Raw genomic sequence first — 10145 nt, forward strand, 5'->3', positions numbered from 1 at the left:
TGATGATGATGTGATGGATGATAACGTGTGAAGGAGTCTCACAAACTGGAAGATGATCGCTGTCTGTTGTGTCCGCTTATGCCACAACCGACTGTAGGACGCCGTCATGATGATGATGATGATGATAACGTGTGAAGGAGTCTCACAAACTGGAAGATGATCGCTGTCTGTTGTGTCCGCTTATGCCACAACCGACTGTATCTCGGACGCCGTCAAAGACAGGTTTTACGACACCCTGAATGTACTGCTGCGGCGAGCTAAAAGCCCGGTTATCGTAGTGGTTGCCGGAGATATGAATGCGCAAGTGGGCAGGCTCAGTGCATCTGAGACTCAGTTAGGAGGTCGACATGGACTGGACTTGGAACTTACGGACAATGGGGAACGATTGCTTCAGCTCTGTGTTGATCGCAGGCTATTTTTATGCAGTACGAACTTCCGAAATAGCCGAAATCGCCTGGCTACTTGGTGTCCTCCAACGGCAGGCCGGCCACAAGCTCAAATCGACCACATTGCCTTCAGTTACCAATGGAGCGGATTAATAACTCACTGCCGGTCGTTTTGGAACACATTTGTGGGCGCTCACCACGCGCTCGTCCGGAGTCACTTCTCCCTACTCACAGGAATCATCTTCAATAGTCTCTTCCAAATGTTCCACCAGATTTGAATCCATACTTGGACGAGATTGCCACCGCTTTGCATAGTGCTGGGAATTTCGCCTGTGGCACCACCCATCCAGGCGCACTCAAGCACTGGATATCAGACCGAACGGTGGCACTACTTAAATCTCGAAGAAATATCCCAGCCGGTCCCGAACATAACCCGATGCGAAGAGTTGTCAGACGTCAAGTGAAAGTGAGCTTGCGATCCGACCGTGAAGTATGGTGGACACAGAAAGCCAAAGAAATGGAAGAGGCCCAGAAGGCCGGTAATGCCCGAATTTTATTTCAGTTGATCCGTGCGACTGGTCCGCGGAAACCACCTGAGTGAAACCATCAAGCATCAGAATGGAACGACCATCTCGAATAAGGAAGCGCCTTGACCGGTGGGCTGAATACTTCGAACAACTGTCGTGGCCATCAGCCGGAACTCATCTACAGTCCACAGGTGAAGTAGAACCCCGGACGGTGAACGTGGAACCACCTACGGCCTCGGAGGTTTACGGCTGCATATGTTCTCTCAAGCGCCACCGAGCTCCCGGTCCGGATGATCTTCCACCCGCACTGTTCAAAGACGTATTGAGTGTGGTAACCAAAGGGGGAGTCAGCTTGACCCCGGTCGTAACGAGACTGTTGGCGTCAATGGTGCTTCGTCGCCTTAGAGTGGCTCGTGAGATACTGACTCGAGAGCAGCAAGCGGGATTCCGGCCTGGTGTGCGTATGCCGAACCATCATCTGCCGAAAAGAGTACTGTTTTCCATGCCCAATTCGGAGTGTTGTAAACAGAAGTGACCAACCCTTGACTTGGCAGAGGAGTATGAACGAGATCACGAAACGCTTGGGTGCTGTCGGTGCTACTCGCCTTCCAGGATGGGGACCGCGTGATCCTCAGTGTGCCTGGTTGGAGACACTACAAGATATGGCTGCCAACCGATGTCAGAGGCGACCTTGTTGTCAGTTTCTATCCAGATCGCCTGAGTGAATGTCTGGAGGTGTAGGCACCTCGGAATGATTGTGTTAAGCTAGCACTAAGTCCCTCCCCCATCCACCTTTATTCTTTTCTTTACAATAAGGCTTTCAAATAAGTCATGGTTGTACGGCAGTGAAGCATCGGTGCTGAAAACTGATGTCATGTCGATGATGACGATGAGCCAAGCACAGACGGGGTCATGAAGACCTCATCCTGAAAGGCGAACCACATCACCACCCAAACTTTTCTTGATTTCTTTCACATCAAGCTGTCAAGTCATAAGTTGTCCACCTCGCAGCTTTATGGGATGTGTGCACAGACTGCTCGTTCTGAAGAATGACTTTGCTATCTGAAAGTAACAGGCGCATGCGAAAGATGGTCTGCAGTGAAGGGTGAATGAGTATTTCCTAAGGAAGTACAGCTATGGAGAGAACAGCTGGTTAACGCAGAAGCTGGAGAGATGAATCTCAAAACAGTTGATTTTTAAGCAGTCCTCCGAGCACGTTGAGAACAGAGGCTGCTGAATGCGGGGAGAAAAACTAGCGGTAGTTCATGGGACTAATCGAATGAAACTCCGTAAGATGAATTGTCAGTTCGAACTAAATATCCTCGTATTTACTGAAAAATGACGCACTTCAGAGGTCAATCAGTGAAAAACATGAGACTTACTTTTCAACCCGTTTTGGAAATCCGTCCTATGTGAAACGGAGAGGAAAGTTCTGACCACATCTGTTCAATTTACTTCTATTAAGATTGCCTCTCCTGGATAAGAATGCTCCATTGTAAAGATATTCAACGCCTGGCTCTCGAGTACATAGTTTGTACGGTGAAATCTGAATGCCTAATTTCGGGTCCATTCAATTCTCGACCTAAACTATCTCGAGCAAAGTGGACAGTAATCAGTCCCCTATTATCCCCATGGAATAATGCTGTGTGCGGTCATCCTACGAGGCCAAGCATAGATGGTTGGAAGACAAACTATCACGGTATGAATGTTAGTGTCTGCCTGGGTCTGCAATATTCCACCCACTCCGTACATTGAGTAGATACGCATTCGGTAGTGGCCAAGATGAGTGAACCAGTAGAACGATCCTCTCGTGTAGGAAGTGACCAAGCTCCAGATGGACAAACAGTCCCCTGGAAACACCCAGGATCAGGTATAATGCGTTATGAACGAGATTTGCGGATAAAAATAAACAATCGCTGCCTCGAACCTGTACATGAGAAAAACCAAGGCCATTAAAGGAAATCCATCGTTCCCGACCTGGGTGCTCCTGGAAGCGGACGATGGTAAAGCAGTCCTACGATAAATTTTGCGGTTCATCAAGGGTCGTTTCGAAGCACTTCTGGATGAGTGGAAAGTTAGATGGGCGGCACGGTAGAAAACAGCAAATGTTGAGTCCACACTTGCAGGGCGCCGGACATGATCCTGTTGAATACCGACCAGTAAGTTACACGCAGCATGCACGGACGAGGGATGCAACACAGCACAACTATGGGGAGTTGTTTTGTGGGCACCGGGCTGCCACAGCCTACACTCAGTTGAGCTAATCTGGACATCATTTAACCAACCAACTTGAGTTATTCCTAACTCCCGATCAAGACCCATCGCGTAATAAGGACAACCTGCCTCAGGCTGAATCAACAAATTCCAATTTAGGGGCTGGAATATTCAAAACGAAAGCAGTCTACTTGCGTACCGTTGGCCTAACGGGCCTGAATTGTGTCCGAAAGAACTGCGGGGAAGATTTGAACAGCTGAAAAAATACCTCACGATGTCCGGAGTAGGATGTACGACAGGGTATCCCAGAGAGCTATTAAAGTAGATGATAACGTCCTACTCAACCGGCCATTTCCACGAGTTGCGCCTGCGTGATCCCTTACCGACACCATTGTGGCTTCCAAACCGGCAGGGAAAATCAAGATGAGTAGCTGGAAGCGGCGGGAATTCACGCCATGCATCCTTACTGATCCCGAGTTATTAATCTGCCATGCTGAGTAGTGGGGTCAGCAGACGCGGAACGAGTCTTCGCTTTTCCTGATCGCCAGAGATTCCGATTTCGAAAGTCACCCGGTGACCAAGCCATCATAGCTTTTCTCGTTGCTGTCTGATTGCCGCAGCACAACACCACTAACCATTACTACCACGTGGCACGGGTCTATTTAGAACTTGCGGACCTACGAACCCATTTGGACACAGGACGCCATAGTCCAAGAGCTAATGTTGACATTAGTACAATCTTAAATGTACACTCAGTCACTTTGGACGCGGTACGCTCGCACGCAACAGTACTAGGGCCATACTCGCTAATTAAAAAGAGAACACTCATTCCCACAATACATATATTGTGCAAACTATTCCGTAGCCACCAGCTCCTTCTGCAACTGAGCCAAGTAGTGAGCCTTCTTAGCCCGCACACGCTCCTTCCTCTGTTTCAGTGACATCTTCTTTTTCTTGAAAGACTTGTGCGTCTCCAGCTTTACTGAAGGTTGTGCAGGTGTCGGATCGGCACGGATGGCTGCATGGGCTGCTGTATACATCGCTTCGAGATTGTCTGCATTGACCCCCTCTTTGATGTACCGACCAAACTGTCGCTTGTATGCTTCTTCATCCTCTGCCTGCAAAGAGCGCATATACTCTGCCACGTGTTGGCCCAAGATCCTGGACCGATGACCTTCAGGTTTGTACTCTTTATTTTCGGGGTCATATCCAGGAAAGCGGTTGGTACCGTGAGGAATGGAGAGACCACCATCTACTGCTCCCTAAAAGCCCTGATATAAGCGTCGTTGAAACCTACCTTGAGTGCACCAAAAACGTTGGCCCCGAGAGTAGTTCTAGCCAATCCGACGTCGAGATAACATCGAAATGCACCCTTCTCTCCCTCGATCGACTCAACATTGTAGTCCTCGCCATCAGTTTTTTCAGCTCCGGCGTACAAAGAATCCAACTTCAGCTTCTGAAGAACTCTACGAGCACACAGCAAGCCGGTGCAGTAGGCAGCTGCGTAGTTTGTGAGCCCGACCTTCACGCCATATCTGGTAAGCTCATGAGCATACGCACAACTTAATACACGGTCGCCATTCATCCGTGCGTAAACAACCTGAAACTCCGAGGCTAATGCAATTCGAATACCTGGCACACAATGTCTCTGTTCGTGATCCGAACAACAAGCCGGTACTTTGGAGTATTATACTTATTCTTGGCCTGCCAAATCAGCCGCTTTCTCGCAAAGTAGTCAGTCTTTCCCTCTGAGAAACGTGAAATTACAGCAATATAAGTTACCTCGCCTCCTGCGGAACTTTACCTGATACCTCTTGAAATACGCCTTGGTTTTCACAAGCTTGACTAGACCCTGAAAGACAGCATTATCAAAAGGACCACAAGGACACGAACCATGCCCACGAACAAGCGCGCCTAGCGTAAACGAAAGTACCCAAGGTCGTCAGTGCATCTAAACCAAAAATCGGCCTCTAGGTCGAACCTTGAGTTCATGATAGGATGGAGGGTTAGCAACACCACTAAAGAACGTTGCATGACACTGAAAATAAATGGAAGAAGCAGACAAGGTAAAGTGAGCCCATCAACAATGACGACTGGAACAATCACTTAGCGTGTGGTTTCTAATAATGGCAGTCTTTATGAAGATGTGGAAATAAGTTTATCGTTCCCAAGTGGACCAGGTACTAAAATACTCTCGATCCGTCTACCAAGAGGGCAGCCGCCTTTTGTTTTTCTCTCTTGGTGAAAAGGTGAACCAGAAAGGTAGTGTGACTAAAATGGCCTGGCCGAGGGTGTTTTCAACTGTGTCGTCCACGGGCTGTGCAGACATCTAGAAGCGCGCCACAAGCCAAGTAAAAATGAGCCGATATTTCAAGAGTGCCTTAAATTAGTGTTATGAGCTTTCTCTCACTGATATATCCCAGGCCTCACCTCTATATGAGACAACGATTCGAAGTCCCATTCGCCGACGATGTGATTATGGATGCGTACGCATATCCATGTGAATGGTTCATAATGAGTTGTCAAACCATTCAGAGATAGGTTGAGCTCAATGTTTTGTTGATTCCCCTTCGTCACCAAATGTTAACTGCTTACGCCGAGCCATTTGGAACAAGAGTCGCCAACAGATCACTAGCACGGAAGAACACTGGTGTCGAGTTCAGGATGAGGCCTGGAAAGACAGCTTAATACAGGTTCCAATGAAGATGTCCAAGAAGAAATATCGGACCGGAAACCACATTCGGAGTTAGGGCACATAAATAGACTATGCAAATCACCTCCAATTAACTGATGTCAACTTTGGCCCGCCATTTCAACAACAGGATTCAAAGGTTTTGGGTCCATGTGATTTGTTTTGGACCGCGAGAAGTAAGAACCAAACCTGACTACCCTTCACTGCATCGCCCGTCCAACGCAGACGCCCATCTAAGGTCCTTGGGCAAAACTGACAGAATCCCTTGGCGATGCACGGATCCACTGTGAACCACGAGAATCGTCGCCTCCATCTCGTGAGACCCAGTCTTGCCAGGCGGGGCGAAGATCTTGGGTATGCTACCGCCGATTTGAGTGCAACGACCCAAATATATGAAAGGGCGGTGGGAGATGAAGTCGACTCAAATGTCAGTTTAGCTAATTCTGTTGGCTTGGAAAACTTTACGCTCATATGGTTAATCTTGAAGTCGCTCCAGGGGTGGCCTTTCAGCAATTCCGGGTTAAATTTTCTCCCATATTTGAAACCGGATACCTTAACTCACTCCGTTTAGCGCCTACCTTACAAGCCGGACACCTACCTGTAATCTCTCATGAACCCACGACCTGTTGAACCACGATTCGGATACTCGCGGTACCATGTCTCGTGCAAAACTTGCCATTCTGTCAAGTCGGTATGCGCCCTTCAACGGGTGTACCGCTTCTCCCAATTTCCTGTGATGTGCTGATACTACCTCTTTACTAGGACTAATAGATGTAGGATATGTGAGAGGAAATTTACGCAATGTGGAGTCTGTATCTTGTTGTACCTACGGTCTTGAGTTGTTCAACATATTGGTTTGCTTCATACGTGAATTACATTCCAATCCAGAAAAGGCAATTATCATACTTTGGTTACTGTAGGGAACGTTTTAACAATCGAAAACCCAACCATCCAACAAACGAATGGTGAGTCGCCAAAAGCTACGAAAAACCGGAATGTGATACATATCGCCATGGGTTACCGCAAACGGCAGCACGTATGAGGTCGTCCCCAGATTAAAATCCCAGCGTCTTTCATAATATTTCCTCCAGAGGCCTTCGGTGGTTTCATGGGCTCGTGCCACAATGTCGCTCTTTAGAGATGATTACTTTGTGCCTCACTGTCACTTGTATTTGCAGATCAACCCGGCTTGTTGAATGGCACCAAAAACACTAAAGTTCAGCCCGATCAGTTGGCAGTGAAGGGAATACATCGAATTTTAGTCTACTAATTGAATATGCTGACACGAGAACTGCGTATTTTGGTCACCGTTTCCTTATCCATGGAATCCAGGGTGCCAACTGGTAGTTGTTTGTGTCAGTGTGGAGAAGGTTTTTTAAATTTTCCTTTGGCTGAGTTGTTGAAGTTGTTAAACTTGATAAACGGTGTCCAATGAAATAAAATATCGCAACTTGCCGAAAAAATACTCGCCATCATTGGACGAAAGTTGCAGCTTGTTCAGCAGCCATAATAACTTATGGAAACTGCGACATCCATACAGTGTACTAGGCGACACAAAATATGTGAGAAGAACACTCCAATATGTATCATCTCATACGATCTGCTCGGTTAAACGGATGCCGAAATATTTGTTCCCGCAACTGGAGTGCTCATCGTGATGAAAGTATTCATTAGCTTATGATAGCTCGTAATAGGTTTAAAGGACGTGAGGCTTGCGAATGTTGATGACCTATGCTCGTTGGTTAAGTTTTCCGATGCACCGCTTGATTTCATTCTGGAAGTATTCAAGTTCTTATGACTGGCAGCAGAGGGCTTCGTTACAGGCGGCCAAAGGTAACAGGCTTTTATATCCAGTCGCAGGGATTCGCCAGACAGAGATGTGCAACATGAACTGCTAATTACGAAGCCAAACCACTGAGTCTCACCCAAATTCAAGGAGTAGCCTTCACCACTAAGTTGAAATTGCCCAATGACGCTATCACTGCTTGCACGATACGGCATCAAAATCTAGGTTGATGTACATGACTGAAATGTGGCTGGGTCTCACGAAGCGTACTAAATTGGCTAGATGCAATCAACTTTGCTCATAACGGAGAGCTGAACGAACCTAGCTAACCTACATGGCTAACACGCACCCACTCTTCTGATCTGGGAAATGGCAATGGTCTAACTCGGACGGGACAAAATGTTGAGTATTGTTGGGCGATTTGGTAATCACAGGTGACGTGGTATGTACGGCCTTCTTGGTGCCTAGCAAGTGTTCATTGGCCTACAGACTTCCTGACACAAGAGGCTAATGTAGGTTAATATCTCGAAATATCACTGCGGGGAAAGTGGCTGATAAACTTCTGGCAATGCATACTGTATAAAGCGTGCACCTCAGTTGGCAATCCCGTGGAATTGTGCCCATACAACGTTGTTTTCAATTGCTGGTTAGAACCGAATTATTAATTGTAGCTGAAGCCTGCCGAGTATAGGATTAACAGACTTAATTTGACTCAGCGGTGCAACTAGAAGTGAATGGATTTATCATCGTGTTAGAATAAAGATTCATTTTTACCTCGCGAAAACAAGGCCTAAGCTCGACTTCCATATCCGGAGTACGGTGGCTGTTGGGCAGATGTCTCAGCTGCATCACTTTAAATCACCATTGTTCTCTTTTTCAAACTGGCCTTCTAAAGCATTGGGACTAGTCATGGCTTTTAACTACTCCTCCTGGAGCCAAATGTGTACTCTCATAACCTCTACGACATAGTGCGCGGGGATCATGTGTTCCGTTTCAAGTCAGCCCCACACCATGGCTTCTTCTCGCACAAGGACATCTTAATGGTAGGCTCTACAATGTCTGAGGGGTGACTAGAAAACCACAGAGCTTGTATCTGTGAGCCACACATAGCTGCTCCAAAAATACATAAAAATCGGCTCGCCACGTGTGTTTCATTGACGTATCACCACAGCTGAGAAGTGTCGGAACAGCACCATTTGCTGCCATCTAGGGAAGCCAATTTCGCTGCACTGCTCTTCCTCCGGCTGCAACAAAAGCAACTGTCTGGATTCGCAATGCCTAATCAGGACAAAAGGCATGAATCTGCAAAAACTAAAGCCCCTACTAACCATCACGTACTCAACAGAGCTTGGTGACACCTTAGGTAGTGATTGTAATGTGTCCCTAGCAGTAACGACCATGCTGGCATCATTGGCTAAAAACTGCGCTATTCCTCTTGGATTAACGGTCAGTTTACGGGAACTCGGTCAAGTAAAATATATTGTCATCCCATTAATATGTCGAAGCTGTTGAGGGCAGCTCCGAGATGGTTTTCCTGTCTCCTTATGCAAAGCCACGCTGGACACAACAGCACACTATTTGTGCTGTTCATGATCAGCAAAATCAAATCCTATCAAAATTCAGATTATTGTAGTTTTGTTTTGGGCGCACGCGCAACATGGTGAACACACACTTACACAAACAATTTCTTTCGACATAAAATGTTTTGAAGAAAACTGCGTATGTCGGATAAGGCTTAGCCAAGCTGGAACGCCAAGGAACTTGAATTTAGGACCACCGGACGGAGCTAGTAGAAGTTGAAGATACAATGTAATATGCCCAATCAACTGCGACATCTGTTGTTATTACGGCGCTGGGAAAACCGAAGTAAACTCTACGAATAACTAACACTGGAACGCCAAGGAACTTGAATTTAGGACCACCGGACGGAGCTAGTATAAGTTGAAGATACAATGTAATGTGCCCAATCAACTGCGACATCTGTTGTTATTACGGCGCTGGGAAAACCGAAGTAAACTCTGTTTACGAATTAACTAACACAATCTAGCCGCTAGAAAGAGTGGTGTACCGTCACCGATTTCAATATTTAATGAAAACGGAAGCATGGATCCGGTTTAACTTAATTGAATTTCTGGGTCTAGAAAGATATTTCAGGCGTGAAGTGCCGTGTTCATGGCACTTAGTCACGAGCTCAAAAGCTACTATATGGAAATCCAAGACATGCGATTGATCAACAACGCAGTCTAACAGCTTAAGTGAACCAGTGTGTGAGCCGGGATGAGTGGCCACCAAAAACCTACAGGATAGAATTTTATACTGTGTAATACCGCAACCTTCGAAAAGGCAAAATAATGTCGGAACTGGGTACAGTACGGTACCAATAATGTAAAATGTATATTCAAAAAATAAATTGACCTCGACAGTAGGTACTCATCCGCGACAAATGGTCCACTTACAGTACATGGGTACAAATCAAATGAGCGAACAGTTTTCCACGTGAGACAGTCACCAGCGCACGAGGTGGGCCATACGTTGGCCGG

The 10145-nt window shown here is 46.7% G+C and overlaps 2 protein-coding genes across 2 annotated transcripts in view; one reads left to right on the forward strand and one right to left on the reverse strand.

Moving 5' to 3' along the window:
* Window positions 1-987, forward strand: part of T265_13050 (hypothetical protein) — a gene marked incomplete at both ends in the record, with an annotated part of 8229 nt that extends 7242 nt beyond the window's left edge. Inside the window, 2 exon segments of the mRNA XM_009166894.1 lie at window positions 219-635; window positions 659-987. Of these exon segments, the coding sequence (XP_009165158.1) occupies window positions 219-635; window positions 659-987 (746 nt within the window).
* Window positions 988-3981: 2994 nt separating this feature from the next.
* On the reverse strand, window positions 3982-4979 carry T265_13051 (hypothetical protein; the record flags this gene model as incomplete). The annotated part of the gene is made up of 4 exons (XM_009166895.1): window positions 3982-4389; window positions 4425-4727; window positions 4760-4875; window positions 4910-4979. Coding segments are annotated over 4 exons (897 nt in total), but the record flags the coding sequence as incomplete, so codon positions are not given.
* Window positions 4980-10145: the final 5166 nt, after the last annotated feature.

Source organism: Opisthorchis viverrini (assembly GCF_000715545.1).
Source record: "Opisthorchis viverrini unplaced genomic scaffold opera_v5_31, whole genome shotgun sequence".
Lineage (NCBI taxonomy): Eukaryota > Metazoa > Platyhelminthes > Trematoda > Opisthorchiida > Opisthorchiidae > Opisthorchis > Opisthorchis viverrini.